This window comes from Lycium barbarum, chromosome 6 (assembly GCF_019175385.1).
Source record: "Lycium barbarum isolate Lr01 chromosome 6, ASM1917538v2, whole genome shotgun sequence".
Classification (NCBI taxonomy): Eukaryota; Viridiplantae; Streptophyta; class Magnoliopsida; order Solanales; family Solanaceae; genus Lycium; species Lycium barbarum.
In genome coordinates this window covers 116,634,296-116,651,759 of record NC_083342.1, presented here as the reverse complement: position 1 = coordinate 116,651,759, position 17,464 = coordinate 116,634,296, and the positions used below count along the sequence as shown (strand labels likewise).

Genomic DNA, 17,464 nt, shown 5'->3' with positions numbered 1-17,464 from the left:
TTTCATATACCAAACTTCCTCAAAACAAACATCAATTAACTTTCTCTAATAAATTAGCATACTTAAGTGGATATTCATAAGAAAATATGTTGATTTATACATATTTCTTGAAGTAGATAATTGCAATTTTTTTTTTTAAAAAAAAAGAGAAATGCCAAAAAGGGAGGAAACGACATCCCATTGCCCGAAAAGAAAACCCTATATAATTTTACAAACTAATAATGTGCAAGTGAAACGTAAATTGAAGAAAGGAAATTCCATGGATTACTCCGCTCAATACCATCAGGTTGCATCTCAATCCACTGATCCTTCTTCTCAAATCCAACAAGCATATGATCCATCATCATCATCAACATATCCTCAATACCAATACAACCCACAACAACAAGCCCCATCTCAATCAACTGACCCTTCTTCTCAAATCCAACCATACGATCCATCAACATATAGGGCACCTCAATCTACAGACCCATCTCAAGTCCAACCATACGATCAATCAACACAGGCTGCTTACTATGCAGCATATCATCAAGATTACAATCAACAACAACAGTACCAATACTCATCATACTATCCTCAAGACTATTATTCAAATCCCTATCAATACCAGGCTGAACCCACTTCAATTCACCCACCTGGGGTTCCAATTACACCCGTTTCGGATCCTTATGCCACACAACAGCAACGCCAGTATTCGTATTACCCTCAACAACAAGGAGTTAATTATGGGGAGGTTGCTAATGTAACAATGCCCCATGTTTCCCATACACCTGCGGTATGAAAGTAAATTATTTTAGAATGCAATCTGGGTACATTTGATTGGGATTATTTTAGAATTTTTTGAGGTGGATAGTGTTCTAGGTGACCGGGAGTTTGCTTTGGATTTAAGCAATGACCTTCAAAATAACAGTAAAAACTTATTAATTAAACTCTAAAAGGAGCAACAACCTCAGTATTTGTATTATCCTCAACAACAACAACAAGAAGGAATTAACTATGGGGAGGTTGCTAATGTAACAATGCCCAATGTTTTGCACACACCTGCGGTATGAAATTAAGTTTTTTTTGGGTATTTGAGCTGTGGTAGTGTAGATATTGTTAGAATGCAATGTGGGTATATTTGATTTGGATGATTTTAAATTTCTTGAGGTGGGTATATAATTTATGCTTAGACGATGATAGAAGTACTAAAATGTGAGGCAAATAACGGCTGATTATATGCATTTTAGGCCAAACATCAGTAGCTTTCTAGGTGACCGGGAATTTGAGTTTTTGAAGTGTTTGTTTAAAAGGGAGAATGATAGTGACAAATTGATGTATTAATCAATCGTTGTTAAGAATAAAATGTTAGATGGATACCACAGAGAAGCAACCCCAGTATTTGTATTATACTCAACAACGATAACAAGGAATTAACTACAGAGAGGTTGCTAATGTAACAATGTGTCCCATACACCTGCAGTATGAAATTCATTTTTTTTTTTTTTGGGTCTTTGAGAGCTGTGGTATTGTAGATATTGTTGAAATGCTATCTGGGTATATTTGATTTGGATGATTTTAGATTATTTTTTTTAATCTTGAAGTGTTTGTTGTTTGGATTTCTGTAGTGACCTTTAAAATAATATATTAAAAACTTACTCCCTTCGTCCCAATTTAAGTGTCTTAGTTTGACTAGGCACAAATTTTAAGAAGACGAGACTTTTGAATCATGTGGTCTAAAACTAAAGGAATGTGTAATGCGGGCCAATTCCCTTCAAATCTTGTGGTCTTAAACATGCCACGTAGGATGTTGAAATCAAATACTTACCAAATATAGAAAGAGGCACTCTTTTTGGGACGGACCAAAAAGGAAAGGAAGACACTTCAATTGGGATGGAGGGAGTATTAATTAAACTCTAAAGGTGCACTAGTCACAAATTGATGTGTTGATCAATCATTGTGAAGAATAAAATTTGGATAGATGACATATGCCATGATTGTATGGTTGGGTACAAACACCGGGTGCGGGCAGTCTTGGGATGACCCGAGTATTTTACTTGTTGAAAGTATATCAAAGGACAAGGAACCGAAGGGAAGAAATCTATATGTGTATTTTCCTTTATATCTTTGTGAAGTTCGTTATGTTATTACTTTTTTGTGAAACATAGCATCTAATATAAACTATACTATGATTCTCTGAGCATTTTTGCCTGCATTTTTTACTTAGACCTTCATAGCACTAGCTATATGCTTACAAATTAAAACACACTGATTATTTGACTGAACTGCTTGAGCTTGGTACATTTGAAATTGATAACAAGGCTAAGCTTCCTGCCAGAAGAAGCGGAGTGTGAGCAAGTGTGCCGTGTCTGTTCTGCTCAGCTAATTATACAAGATCTCTACTGTATTTCCCCTGCTTTATACGAGCTTTGTATAGGAAATGGGTAAAAGTTATCTCTTGATTGAGAAACAACAGTTTCCCCTCAAAGACTCTAAATCGGCATCTTTAAAGGATATAATTAGCTGAGCAAACAGCCTGTCACACTAGGCAAGCTGATAAGGTGAGCTTGAGCTTCAACTACATATCATGGAATTGGCTCAAGTTTGCACTCGAGCTAATACCAGCTTGCGGATTGTTACAGTGTCAATCAGACCAAGCTCAAACAGCCTGATATCATGGCTCAATTTAGCATGGATAACTATCTTTCCACTTAAAGTTGCTTTTCTCCTTTGCAGAAATGCTTAGTCACAAGAGTTGGGATTTCCTGAAGATTTTACTGGTGTTTGATATGGTACAAGATCTCTCTAGTTCGAGAGGAGTACTCTTTTTCTTTATTCCTTTGGTATTTCCTCCTTCCATCTCACCATTCTGGTGGGTGCTCCATGTATTGTTGTGTGATTCTCACCACTAGTTAGATCACTTCTGAAAGAGTAAGAGGAGATTTCCATTAGGTTAAGCCCTGGATCTTCCAAACCATAAGTAAATTTTACTCATGCCTAATATCAAGCACTCTCGTATCGTTTCCACCTTTAAATCTAAAAACAGTGAGAAGTTTGATTATCCTGTACAATTGAAAAAGTACAGATGTTTTTTTGGCTTTTTGGTATAACCTATATGCTGTGAAGGATGAAGACAGTATGTTAGAGTTCATTAACTCACTAAAGGGAATAGAGGTTTTGCATTGATGGGGTCCCTTCTTTTTATTTTTATGTAGGAGATCAGACTATGTAATTGACAAACATCACCTTACTGTTTGGCTGTTTATTTAATAAACTCCTTACCTACCATTTCAAAGAAAATGTATATCAAATTAATGTAAGCTAACTTTATCTATGTTATTGAAAAGTTGATGCAACATTTACTAGATGATTTAACCTGTTTTCATCTATTTAGCAGTTAATAGGCTGCAACTCCTCCAATATGACAGTTTTCCACTAGTCAAATTTTTTGACCACTAATTTTGATTGGTCCTTTTTTTCTTCCCAAATTGATTAAATGTTACTCAAAATCCTCTTTCAAGTAGTCCCAAAATTTATTCACTGGAATTAGTGCTAATTGCTATATAAAAACATGATAGTCTAGCTCCCAGGCACGTTTGTCGAGAAAATGACATAAAGTCACCTTAGGTCTCTCACTTCTCTCTCCGGTGATCCTTCTGATCACCGGAATCAACCTCTCTGTTCCTCTCTGTTTCTTTCTTTTCTCTCTCTCTTTTCTTTCCCTCTCGACGAAGCTAACGATGGAAGATACCATTTACTTTGCGACAGTTTTCAAGTCCTATGGCGTTACAAAAACCACAGGAACGGCAGGAGAATAGTACTACTGGACTGAAAGAAGCAGAAACTCGATCACGAGAACATCCTTCAACAAGAAGACAATGGAATGGATCATTCAGATCTCGCAAGAAGCTTCCAAGACGAGGGGAAATCTGGTTAAAAGATGGAAGAAGAAAGATAACTTCTCAGAAGTGTTTGGCGCCAGAAATTTTAACAAATATGGAAGATACATCTGTCTGATCAATGTGAGGGGCAGAAAGAGGTCAGTTATAATTATTCCTGAACTGACGTTTAACTCAGGTTGGGTGTTTATCGCAGACAAAGTTGGTAGATTCATTAATAGTCATACGAATGAGAGCAAGCTAGAGGAGTGCAGGCTAGTTGACAACAAGATTCCTTATGCTGAAGCAGTCAAGAGCATTAAATGGGCAAGTAGGGAGGACAAGGAGACAAATGCAGAATGCACATTAAAGAGGGTTGAAAGATTATGCATTAATGATTTTTCAACAACAAAAAGTGAAGTTTTAAAGAGGAGCTTGGTGGGTTTTTTCGAGACCAAAACTAGTGACACACCAATCCTATCAGAAGTCAGGAGATGGTCCATCAGCCTATGGAAACAAGCACATGGATTGAACATTTATGAGATGGGAAATGGTTATTTCCTCTTTGAGTTCGCTTCTAGGGTTACGGCGGAGCAAGTAATTATAGGGGACTGCGCCTGGAAGAATCGTCCAATCAAACTACAATGGTGGAATCTGATGATAGGTTCAATGGGGGAGAAAAATAGGCCCAGTTCAACTTGGGTCAGAATTGTAGGCTTACCACTACACTTCTGGTCTCAGAAGGTTTTCGAGCCATTGGAGACCATTATTGAGGTTAGGTAGGACGAAAGAGGGAACACAATTACTTAACCATCTCAAATGGGCGAGAATTAAAATCAGAGGTGACGGAACCAGCATACCCAAGGATGTGAGTATTGATGATGGTGACTTTTGCTACACTGTGCAGATCTGGGCCAAGGCTCTGGTAAAGGTGGTCACCGGAGAAGAAAGAAATTCAAAAATCTTTAGCCAGCAGTCACAAAGTTTTAAACCAAAGGGTAAAGAGGTGGAAGGCTGTTTATTCAGTCTGGCAACAGAGAAAACAGGGGAGAAATCGCGTGAAACTGCAGAGGCACGTGAAAATCCAGGGAAATTTTTTAAAGGTCAATTGGGTCTGGGGGCCTCTGCTCCGAAAATAACACAGGACCGAAGCTCAAAATTTTCAATAGGCCAAACTTCAAAAAGCCCACCTGTTAAGTCTCTTAAACTGCCAGAAGAGGCACGTGATGGGCATGTGGACCTCTTAAAAGGACTGAAAGGAATTAAATCACTAGCAACTAAATTCCTAGAGGCGTACAATGACTGGGAAGCTTCTTCGATAGTTACAAGCTCCAAACTCTCATCAGAACTTCAATTGAGAGAGGAAAACACTCTGAAAATAGCGGAAACAGAACAAAGCCGTGGAGAAGGGGTCGAAATCATTCAAGTAGAGGAGAAAGAAGACTGCACAGAAACCCACGACCGACAAGTAGAAGATATTAACATGCAAATTCAGCAGATCCATGATGCTGAACCAGTACCTATACAGATTCCGAAAAATCAGGAAAGTAATGAAATCAAAGCTTTCAATTGGTAGGTGACAACATATTGGATATAAATAGCATTTATGGAGTATATCTTGAGGGCCTCAAGGAGAAAACTCAAGCTCTGCTCATGAAGGTTGATGCAAGGAAGGCTGCAATGGAGAAGGAGAGTCAAGAAAGAGTAATCTCAACCAGTGTTATCAAAAGCGCAAAAAAACCCTAAGGTCTGTTGGGGGTTTAAGCGCAAATGAAAAAAAAGCGCAATGGTGCAAAAGTACAAATATATAAATGTTTAGTCCAAGATTGATAATAATAAGCATGAATAACAAATATATGGACAAAGAAATTGTAAAAATATTATGATAAAGTGAAATATCAATCATCTAGTGTCACCTCTCCAAGAGAGGCTCTTTGGCAAGGAAAAGTATGTCTTAGAGCCTTGATGATGACACTGAAGCGCACATAAAGGGAGGCAAAGGGCTCAACATGTTTTGAGCCTTGCTTCAAGGCTTAAGCGCGCCTTTGATAACACTGATCTCAACTCCTAGAAACAGAGGAATTGGGAAAAATGAGTTGAAAAATTTGCAATCCAGTTTGAATGGAGAGGTGGAAGGATGTAGAAGTAGAGGGAGAGCCCTTACTCTGGCCTTCAAATGAATGTAAAACTAATTACATGGAATGTTAGGGGACTTAACAAGATATCCAACAGAAGCCTTGTTAAGAGTTCATTGCAAAAGTGGAAGGCAGATGTTTATTGCTTTCAAGAAACAAAGGTGAATAAGGATGTGGAGGTCATTGCAAAACAATTATGGCCTTGCAGGTGGATGAGGTGTGGATTCATTGAAGCTATTGGCAGTAGTGGAGGGATATTACTTATGTGGGATAGTAGGGTCTGGGCTGACAGTCTTATGGAAACAGGGAAATATTCCATTTCTTATAAATTTGAATCATTACATAATTCTTTCATTTGGTATCTCACTGGGGTCTATGCCTCTCATACCAGAAGTGAGAAATTGGAATGCTGGGAAGAAATTGCAGCAGCTAGAGAACTTTGTGAAGGACCTTGGGTCACCTGTGGAGACTTCAATACAGTCAGGTTCATGGTGGAAAGAAGAGGATGCAGCAGAATTACAAATGTCAATGACTGATTTCTCCAGTTGGATAGATGATTTGGATTTGCATGATCCTCACTTGAAAGGAGGGAGGTTGTCATGGTTTAGGGGAGCCAATCACCACAGTGCAACTAAATTGGATAGGTTCCTCTACTCCATGGAATGGGAGGAAACTTTTAATAATATTAGACAGAAGATATTGCCTAGAGTAGTATCTGATCACAGCCCTATTTTGCTAGAATGTGGGAACTGGGAACAGCAGAGATCCTATTTTAAGTTTGAAAACTGGTGGCTAAAGGTGGAAGGTTTCAGCGATCTGATTCATAGCTGGTGGAATGGTTTTCTGGTAGAAGGGTGTTCAGATTACAAATTTTGTGTGAAGCTAAATGTTGAAAAAAAAGCTTAAAGAATGGAGCAAAACAACTTTTGGAGAGCTAGCTATTAAGAAGAATGGTCTTCTCAATGAGCTGGCTGAGATTGATTTGGCACAAGACCAAAGAGAACTGACTGAAGATGTATTATTAATAAGAGCAACAATACTAGTTGAAATGGAGGAGTTGGCTAAGATTGAGGAAAGTAGTTAGAGGCAAAAATCTAGGGTTCAATGGCTCAAACAGGGAGATAATAACACTAGATTTTTTTAGAGAATGGCAACAGGTCATAGAAGATACAATACTATTGGTAGTTGGAGGAGATTAAAGTACCAACAAAGATCAAGATGGCAATGATAGAGTTCTACTAGAAGCTTTATTCAGAAACTGAGGATTGGAGGCTCTCTTTTGAGTTTGTAGACTATCCTAAAATCTCCCAGGAAGAAAATGATTGGTTGCAAAGACCTTTTACAGAAACAGAGGTGTTTCACATTGTTAAACATTGTGATGGTGACAAAGCACTTGGCCCGGATGGTTTCACTATGAGCTTATTTAAGGCTTGCTGGGATACTCTGAACGAAGAATTGATGCAGACCATTCAGAACTTCCATCAAAATGAATTCTTTGAGAAATCTTTCAATTCTACTTTTATAGCTTTAATTCCCAAGAAGTATGGTGCAGAGGAGCTAAAAGATTTCAGACCAATAAGTTTAATTGGTGGTTTGTACAAAATCATCTCCAAGCTAATCACTGAGAGGTTGCAGACTGTTATGGGCCAATTGGTGGATTTTCACCAGATGGCTGTCTTGAAGGGTAGACAGATCTTAGATGCAGCTTTATTGGCTCTAGGGTGAGACAGAATACACCAGGAATTCTTTGTAAACTTGATATTGAGAAGGCCTATGACCATGTAAATTGGGATTACCTTCTTAAAATTCTTAGAGACATGGGTTTTGGTAACAAATGGGTTAACTGGATCAAATTCTGCATATCTAGTGTCAAATTCTCCCTTATCATCAATGGAAACACTGAAGGCTTCTTCTAATCTCAAAGAGGGTTGAGACTAGGGGATCCTTTGTCCCCGTTTCTTTTCATATTAGCCAGGGAGGGGCTTAACCACATGTTCAGAAAAGCAAATGCAAATGGATGGATGAATGGCATCTGTGCTCAGACAAATAAGGGCAATGCTATGGAAGTGAGACATCTGTTGTATGCAGATGACTCTTTAGTTTTTTTTTTTTTTTTTTTTTTTTTTTTGTGAAGTAGAGGTTTTACAAATTAGACATCTAAGGGCAATTCTTACCATTTTTTAGGGCATCTCTGGATTACATGTTAACTGGCATAAGAGTTCTCTGTAAACCAAGTTGGTGATATGCAAGAGTTATCTGAGAACCTAGGCTGCCAAGTAGCTTTCCTGCCTACAAAATACCTTGGCATGCCTTAGGGTGCCAAGAACAAGGAATTGGAAATTTGGAGTGAAGTACTGGAGAGATGTGGAAAAAAGCTAGCAAGATGGAAGAGTCAGTATTTATCAATGGGGGGAAGATTGACACTTATAAAATCAGTAATGGATGGGCTCCCCACATATATGATGAGTTATTACCTATACCAAAGAGCATTGAAAAGAAGTTTAATCAATTGAGAAGGATTTTCCTCTGGCATGGCAACAAGGAGAAAAAAGGCTATGATCTGGCGAAGTGGGATGTGGTGACCCTTAACAAACATCAAGGAGGTTTGGGCATAAAGAATCTCAGTTTACATAACGCTTGTCTCTTGCAGAAGTGGCTATGGAGATTTTGCAATGAAGATATGGCTCTGTGGAAAAGGTTCATTGTACAAAATATGGGCTTTTGAACCATTGGACAACGGAGGAAGTTGATGGAACGTTTGGATGTAGTGCGTGGAAAACAATCAGAAGACTGTGGCCTCTACTCAAAGACAACATGCACATCAAAGTGAGAAATGGTTTGAAAACAGATTTTTGGAATGAACAATAGTTAGGAGATAACAAGCTGAGAGTTCTGTTCCCAGATTTATACATCACAAGCCTTAAAAAAAAATTCAATGTTTCTCAAATGTGGAGCAATCAAGGATGGAACCTGATTTTCAGAAGGGCCTTAAATGACTGGGAGGTAGATAGAGTTGCAAGTCTGCTCCAGACTTTAAATTCCTTCCAGGGCATCTCAAATGGACCTGACAGGCAAATTTGGAAGCTGCATAGCAAGGAAGAATTCACTGTGAATTCCTGCTACTGGAATATAAACAACAATCAGTCACTAACAGTAGTTTGGCCTTGGAAGTTAATTTGGAAGGTCAAAGTCCCTCATAAAGTATCCTGTTTTACATGGCTAGTGGTCAGAAGAGCTTGTTTAACTCATGAAGCTTAACAGATTTGCTCAAGGTGTTTTATGTCACCAAGAAGCAGAGGTCAATGGTCAAATGCAAAAACAGCTGTAAATCTGTGGAACATGTTCTTGTGTATACTTGGGGTGAGTTGGGTTATGCCCAAGACCACTTCTGGATTGTTGAACAGCTGGAAATGAATTTGAAGAAGAGGGGCTAAGGAAGACTGGTGGAAGAGCATCCCAGCATGCATTTGGTGGACTTTATGGAAAGAAAGGAATGCAAGATGTTATGATGGAACTAGCAACAACATTCAGCAGATCAAGATGAAGTGTCTCAGCCTACTTTACATTTGGTGCAAACAGGATATGGTGGTGGTGGTGGTGGGGGGGGGGGGGGGGGGGAAGTAGAAACTTTAGTTGATTTCATAGGGCAACTGTAAAGTTTTATTTTTTGGAGATAACATCTGCCCACTGTGGGTTGTAAGACCTCATCAATATTGAATGATGAGTTTTTTGTGTGAATACAAAGTTACCTTTACCTCAAAAAATAAAAATAATAAAGTAGTCCCAAAATTTATGTCCTAAAGTGAAAGTTAAGTTCTTTAGAACAATTATAAGACACATCAATTACCCATGAATCCTTTGCTGACCTTTTCTAATACAATTCCTTACCATTATCAAAAAAATAAAAATAAATTATAAGACACATCAATGTATATGTGAGTGAATGTTGGGCTGCTAAAGTTCAATACATCCACAAGATAGTGTCACATCTCTGTGATGCTAAGATGGATGTGTGGTCATACGAGATCACGCAAGATTAAAAATATCGACATTCGGCAGGAGATAGAAGTATCACACATTGAGGTTAAAATAAGAGGTCACCTGAGATGGTTTGATCATGTCTTACGCCGACCTCCAGATGCATCGTTACATAGGTGTAAAATCACGGTAAGTGAAGTTTTTAAAAGGGTCGATGTAGGCCTAAATCACATAAAGATAAGTTAGCTTGAAACATCTACAATCTCTTGGAATCCATGTAGGTTTAGCAAAAAAATAGGACAAAATTGAAGAAAAAGAATTATATAGGTGATATTAATTAGTGAGGAATATAGTTTAGTCATGTTAGTACGTTTACTTTTGGTCCTATGCTTTCTAGAAGTTTTTAGTTCTACAAGAGATGTATATGTTTTCTATTTTATTATCATTTTTATTTTGTTTAATATTGGCATGTGATGAGCTTTAATGGAGCGACATTTTCGGTGAGGATTCATATAGTCGACCACAACTTCCCTAGAGAGGCGTAGTTGTTGGTGTTATTGTTTTTTCCATTAAAAAGAAATAGTTACCCATATATTATATAACACAGGAAGTTGCATTGGTGGCTTTTCAATTTCTTAGCATTTTTTCTCTCTCTTTCTATTCCAAGGAAATTAATAAAATATGGCCTCCATATATTTTCGTTACAAAGTCAAACATGGTTATTCAAAATCATGTTTTACTTTGGTCCACCACTTTAAATGGTCAAATGATCTGTTCTTCATGTTTAAGGTAGACCTGGTTAATATCTTCTGAATTCTGATTTACTTGAAATCGAAATATTATTTTGTGAACATATTTGATACTGAAATGCTTATGCGTTAATGTTAGTTAAAGTAAAATTTTAAGAGGATTGAGGGCATTCATGCAGGTAAAAGTAACTCTTTCATTTTCCAATTATCTAGATTTTATGTTAGACTGAATATTCACTTCCTCCCACTTTCCGGTATTGACCCGACATGGGGTGGGTGTTAATACGGTTTAATACCTAAACACTTAAAGAGATCAGCTTCTTACATGTTGGAACAGAGTCGGACTACACAAAAATTCTCCTAAAAGTTTGGCAATTTGGTGGGACTGTGGGTATAGAAAGAAACAACAGAATTTCTTAAAGCAAACCGAGAAATATTCTTAGCCTTGAGTTTAGAGCTATTTTGTTGCTAGCCTTTTGGTGCAAACTAGTTGTTGTACAGGATTCAACTATCTTGTTAACTTTGATTGGAGAATTGCACAGCTTGTAACTACTTTTTGTCGCACTGGCTTAGTGCTTTTCCCCTTATTTCTGTCCCAAAAAAGAAAAAAAGAAAAAAAAAAACTTAAAGAGATCAGTATGGTATTCATACCTATTAAAAATTAAGGAAAATCAATGGTAAGAGTATTTAAAGGTTAGTAATATAATATACTCTTAATGGTCGTGTCATAGTTAGGAATCTTGGTATTTAGGTATTTTTCTCATGTAATAATTACTTCTCCTGTTTCATGTCTAATCTAAAATTGTCGTTTAATGTAGTGTTAACTCCTCCTACTTCTAGTAGTCTAAACATCTATACGAGGATACTCTTGTATATAGCTCATAGCCAATTCTGTACGAGTTCTCTTTTCTGTTCTATTATTTTCATGGTATTAGAGCAAGCAAAAGTATTGGGTCAGAGTCTCACTATCACCCTTTGTGAAAAAATTCCGTGTGCTTAGCCCATGAAAGCAAATTCTTACCCAGACGTAATGGACGTGTTAGAGATATAATTAAGTAAATGACAGTTCCTTATAACTTAAGCTTTGAAAAGAAATGGCCAACACAATTCAATATGGTATCAGAGTTTCTGCGATTTTGGGAAATTCTAAGTAGCTTCTACCTTAAGGTTGCCCACATTGCCAATGATTTTCCTTCTTACATAATTTTATAAGTCTTGTCTCTTCCGGTGACTGTTCTAGAGGCACTACTCTTCTTTGCATTGATGTTTTCGGCATTGTCGGCTTTTTCGTTCTCCTTTTACCACTATTTTGGACACTGTTTCAGCAGTGCTTACCACGTCTTCCATTCATCGTTCAACTGACCTGTCAAGTCAGTTCTCTAATGGCAAGTGTTACTTTGCTGCCAACAATGTGTCACTGTCTAGTAAGTGCCACGTCATCATCCAGTTCCAGTCAGAGCGTTCTTGAGCTCCACATTGCCTTCCAATGGCAAGTGAGTTCCTGGTTAGCAACTCACTCTCCAGGCAATACTCAGTTATCGCTTTCGCTACCTAGTCATTCAGTGAAACGTTGCTCTTCAACCAGCGCCTTGTTAGTGCCAAGTCGACATCCAAGCGACATGTCACTATCTAGTCATCACTCCTCAGTGTCACACTACTTCATGTCATCAGTGCCACGTCATCAAACATAACCTTTACTGAAACGATCGCATGTAACTGTCATATGTATTACACTTGCACATTTATGAGCCGTATCCTAGCAAATTGTTCCTCGTACTTCTGTTCATATTCATGAATCCTAAGATTTACTTGATGATGAGATTGTACCTATATTGGGTCCCTGCCTTGAGGGCATGTAACATGGCCTATATTTTGGTTTGGTTGGCTCTTGCCATAAGCCTCCAAGTGCCTTCGTCACCAATGTGTTGCTGGGTTGCTAGCATTATTCGTGTTGTCTCTTTGCGTGTGTTTCTTCTTCAAATGATCACCGGAGTAAGATATTTAATCTCACATTTTCTGTAATATTAATATGGCTGATTGGCTGATTTTCTGTTTGTAGTTATTGCATTGTTTGTATCTTCTAATGCATTACATTCATTTAACTAAATGTTTAAGCCATTGCCAGTTTGTCTGAGTGTACATGATCCTGAAGACATATTATAGTGAGACATCTATAAATCCTGATGGAGTTACATTTTTAATCAATAATAAAAAAACACTGATGGAGTTACATCAACTTTATTCATTAAGTGAGGTCTAGGATTGAATTGGTTTAATCTTCATGAGTGATCCTTATGGAGGTTTCCAACTTCTTTACATTGAGAAAGCTTCCCTGAATAAGATTGTTGGTCATAGTGGGTTTTCATTTTCTTTTCCCAGTAGGTTTTGATATTCTAATCATTCTTTCTTATTTTGTTGAATTGATCTTCTGGTTCAAGTGGCGAATGTGCCTACATTCAGGAACAAATAGGCTTGGTTTACATTGATGAAGCATTTGTCGCAAAAAGATGAATGAATGCTGCCTATGTTAGATATAGTTTCAGAAGCTAAAGTCGATTGAATTTCATTTACTTTGATTTGTGACTCTGTTTTAGGGACTTCCGCACGAATTAGCAGAGGTGTTTAGTATGGCAGGGGAAGTATGATAACAGCTTTTAGGCGTTTAAGCGATTTACATTTGATATGTTCAAGAACTTACCCTTTTGGATCTCATATCATAATGCAATCTGGAGTCAGATATAGTACTCTTCCACATCCTGTTCGCAGAGCAGACAGTTTGTGGGGTGAAATTTGAAAGAGTATTCTGATAAAAAGTTGCTTCTCTATGTAGCTTTATGTTTTTAATTGATGCTAGAGATGGCTCTGGAATATGATCTGCATACTATATATTATAGGAAAGTTAAACAAAATGAAAGAAATTGTTGCTCGCCGTCCTTTATCTTGGTGAAATTATCTTGTAAGAGGTGGCTAGCATTTGGGTTCTGGATTCTGTTTTCTGCTTCTCTTGTTCTGTTGCTTTCTCAGTAGTGATCAGAAACACTTCTGGCTATATTAAATTCCTAACTGCAAGTTGGTCCAACAGTATCTCTGCATTGGTAATTCACTTTTGTTCATTTTCTTCTGGGGTGCTGCGAAAGGGGTGGGGACAATTCTCGTTGCTTGTCCAAAGCACTATGTCAAGCGTTTACCACTTAGACATGATGTCTCTGTGGTCAGTCTCATGATCGGGTCAGTCAAGTATTTTCTTGTGGTGCCTATGAATTTATACTTGCTACTGTTGTAGACTTTTTTTCTGTTCCAATAATCCTCTTGTATTAGTTGGTTTTACATCATGGAGGAGCCTGCCCTCTGAAATACTGATCCATTTTATTTGTTTTGCCAACTTCTCTACCATTCCTTCAGCTCCCCTGAGTTACTTCATGTCTTCTGCTGCTCATATAAATTCATGCGTGCCAATTTGCTTTCGTCTAATTTTTCTGTGTTGTCTTATTTAAGATGATGAAACGTTCTTTTGGTGTAGAAATTAACTGTTTAACTTAGTATCAGCATTGAGCTCTCCAGCTAATCCATTGATGTGAAGATAAATCTTTGAACATGCATTCTGCAGATTGTACAATCTCCGTATAGAGGTAAAGGTAAAAGGGTTGGCAAACCCTATAGAGGAGGTGGCCAAGGCCATCTTGGTGGTGCACAACCAAAAGGTTTTCAAGGAGCATCACAGATCCAAGGAGGCCCGTCCAAAGTTAAACCTCCATCATCTGTCCCAGGTAATTCAGCTTCTGTCGGGCCACCTCCACGTATGGTTTCGTGCGAAATCTGTAAGGTTGAATGCAACACGCCTGAAGTTCTTGAACAGCATAAGAATGGCAAGAAACATAAAAAGAACCTTAAAGCCTATGAAGAGAGACAGAAACTGAACCAGCGGATGGATGGAGCGCATGGTCACCAGACAACGCCAACGGTTTCTTACCAGCCTGCAGTTGAGGGATCTGGGCAGCTGCCACTGGGGCATTTGCCTTCCGAGACTGTAACTGGAGACGGACAGCTGCAGCCCCAGGAGAAGTTCCCACCTCCCGCTGTTATAGAAGGAGATGGTAGTATAACCGAGAAACAAAAGGTTGAAGAGACAGCTCCTGTGGATCATGTTCAAGGTCAAGGGCGTGGAGTCAAGCGCAGTTTAAGAGGTGGTGGGCGAGGTGGTAAATTGATGAAGTTGCAGAATGGCTCAAGAAAACCTTCTGTGGTACCCCCTAAGCCCCAAAAAATGGTTCCTTTAATATGTGAACTGTGTAATGTAAAGTGTGAATCAGTGGTTGTTTTCCAAAGCCACCTGGCAGGAAAGAAACACCTTTCAAATGTTAAGGACTTCCAAGGCCAACAACAAATGGTTGGACAAGCTGCTCTCCAAGCATTATACCCGGCCTTGCAGGCTCTTTACCCAGCACTTCAGGCATTATGCCAACCGAATACTGGTGCATCAGCTTCTGTCGCTCCTCAAGGTCTTCATGAAATACTGGGGATTTTGACTCAACAAGCCCTTTCTGCTATCCCTCAAGATCAATTATTGGCCATTGGAGCAGGAGCAACTTCGGCGTTTACTCAACAAGCCCTTTCTGCTATCCCTCAAGATCAATTATTAGCTATTGGAGCAGCAGCCACTTCGGCATTTCCTCCACCTTCAGATTTGTTGACTCAGGACCGCCAAGGTTCCCAAGTACAAGGTTCAGGATCAGAGAATGCCGCTGCGGAGTATGGCAGAAATTCTGAACTTCCGGTTCTACAGAATACTGTGTCTCAACCAGAAGAGAACACTGATAATAAAAATGAAAATGTGAACTTAGAAGTTGAGAGAAAAGTTATGTCTGTTGAAGAACCATTGAGGTTTGCTGCTAGCGGGGGTGTGCCTTCTACATCAGGAGCAGTGAATGCAGCTGTTTCAGTTTCAAACAGTGAAGTAGTGTCATCAGATTGCGCTGCCCATTCTGGATTAGATGGGAAATTGGTTAACTAGAGTCTCTAATTCTTCAATAACTAATGAAGTGGTAGGCAAGATCGCAAGAGGGTTTACTATATGTGGTTAAACTTTCTCTTTTGGAAAAAGTGGACAGCTTTTCGAAGAATGTAGGTGCAGTGGTGGCGTTCATTCCTTTTCCTTACTCTTGACATAAATGCGGATCTAAGAACACTTTGAACTATTTAAGCCAACCATTAGATTTTATTTGATGGTTTTGGATTCGTCTTTGGGGCGTGAAGTCTACCATTTCTTGTTTTGCTATTGATTTTGGGATGTTGAATTATGGTTTCATGTCATCAGCATCTGCATTCATTAGAAGTCACTTGCATTTTCTCCCTGTTCATAACCTAACAGACAACACATCTTTCAAATTGACTCATTTTTCTGTTATTTTTTCTTTTTGATAACGGTGGTGTCCGAATTAACTTGTACCCAACACAAACATTCTACTGGTACACATATATCGAAGAACACTGCTCATCAATGCGTGGGTATGGGAAATTCAGCAAGTGTTTTTTATGTGTAGGGATTTATACTAATGGGTTTTTACATACTTCATTATCCGCTAGGCTGTATCGGCGAGTGCAACTCATTCTCTCTTTTTCTTTAACCATGGTGGTTCATTGCAGCTGCTATAATGAAACGAGAAGCATCTCATATAGAGGCACACATTGTAGGGATGTGATCAAACTGACAGCAAAACCATAGGACTAACATAGGTCTGAGACGTGAAAATCCATGAACTGTCTTTCACCTAAGCATTTCCATTGGTGGATAATCGCAGATACCATATTTATCCATCCAAACATCAACTACTTTGTGACAAATGGCAGCAGGAATCCATGAACAGATATGTCATCGCGCAGTATAATCACACTAGTCACAAACTTTATATAATGGGGATATGTAGTTGCTTTATGTTTATTCACACACTAGAGAGATTTGACATCAACTTCATGAATGTTGCTTGTGTTATCTTTGTATCTTACATACAAGAAACCTAATCCTGTTGTCGATAATTTTCACTTTGTACAAAGTAAAATTTCAAAGCGATATTTCCTTTTCCAATATAAATCTTCCCCCGTACCAGAAGTATGAGGAAGAAAGAACTTACAAAAATACAAGCCTCCTGGAATGTCAACTTGTTTGCGCTTACCAATATAAATCTGTTGTCGATAATTTTAACTTTGTACAAAGTAAAATTTCAAAGCGATATTTCCTTTTCCAATATAAATCTTCCCCCGTACCAGAAATATGAGGAAGAAAGAACTTACAAAAATACAAGCCTCCTGGAATGTCAACTTGTTTGCGCTTACCGATTCCCTCAATCCGAATTCTATCACATTTCCATTTAGTTCAAATGTTCTAAAATTTGTCATGTACTACAACTAATATATTCTACAAAATCTTGCATTTTCAAAATCTAAATTTCATTAACATAAAATAATTGTGTGATATTATTTTTCTGTTTTTTTAGTTACCTTGTCATCAAAAGGATAATTAATTAACTCGGTTATAAAACTAATAACCTGAAGATTTTGTAAGTGAATGCCAACTCCAACACAGTGTGAGCCTATCTATTTTCTTGATTGACAGATCAATTGAGCTAGGGAGTACACATTGGCCTAATCACTAACTTCATAATTTTTTTTCAATTACATTGACTTTTTAACTATCATTGATTAGCTTTTTGTTTAAATTGTACGTTTTCTCTCGCACACAATCAAGAAA

General features: G+C 38.1%; 1 protein-coding gene across 5 annotated transcripts; it reads left to right on the top strand.

The window, feature by feature from the left end:
- Positions 1-210: 210 nt before the first annotated feature.
- On the top strand, positions 211-15,958 carry LOC132645747 (uncharacterized). Of its 5 annotated transcripts, none has more exons than XM_060362925.1 (3): positions 635-775; positions 2,716-2,771; positions 14,327-15,958. In XM_060362925.1, exons 2-3 carry the CDS (start codon positions 2,718-2,720, stop codon positions 15,728-15,730), a joined length of 1,458 nt encoding a protein of 485 aa, XP_060218908.1. In that variant the 5' UTR covers positions 635-775; positions 2,716-2,717; the 3' UTR covers positions 15,731-15,958. The 5 variants fall into 5 exon arrangements, with proteins under 5 accessions (XP_060218906.1, XP_060218908.1, XP_060218907.1 ...); XM_060362924.1 differs by having other exon boundaries at positions 2,716-2,822; XM_060362926.1 differs by lacking the exon at positions 635-775 and adding an exon at positions 814-1,046.
- The last annotated feature ends 1,506 nt before the right edge of the window (positions 15,959-17,464 follow it).

Coding starts and splice junctions, on each gene's coding strand:
- LOC132645747 (XM_060362923.1), top strand. CDS start 260: ATGGATTACTCCGCTCAATACCATCAGGTTGCATCTCAATCCACTGAT. Junction 776..14,326: donor ATGTTTCCCATACACCTGCG/GTATGAAAGTAA, acceptor TGCATTCTGCAG/ATTGTACAATCTCCGTATAG.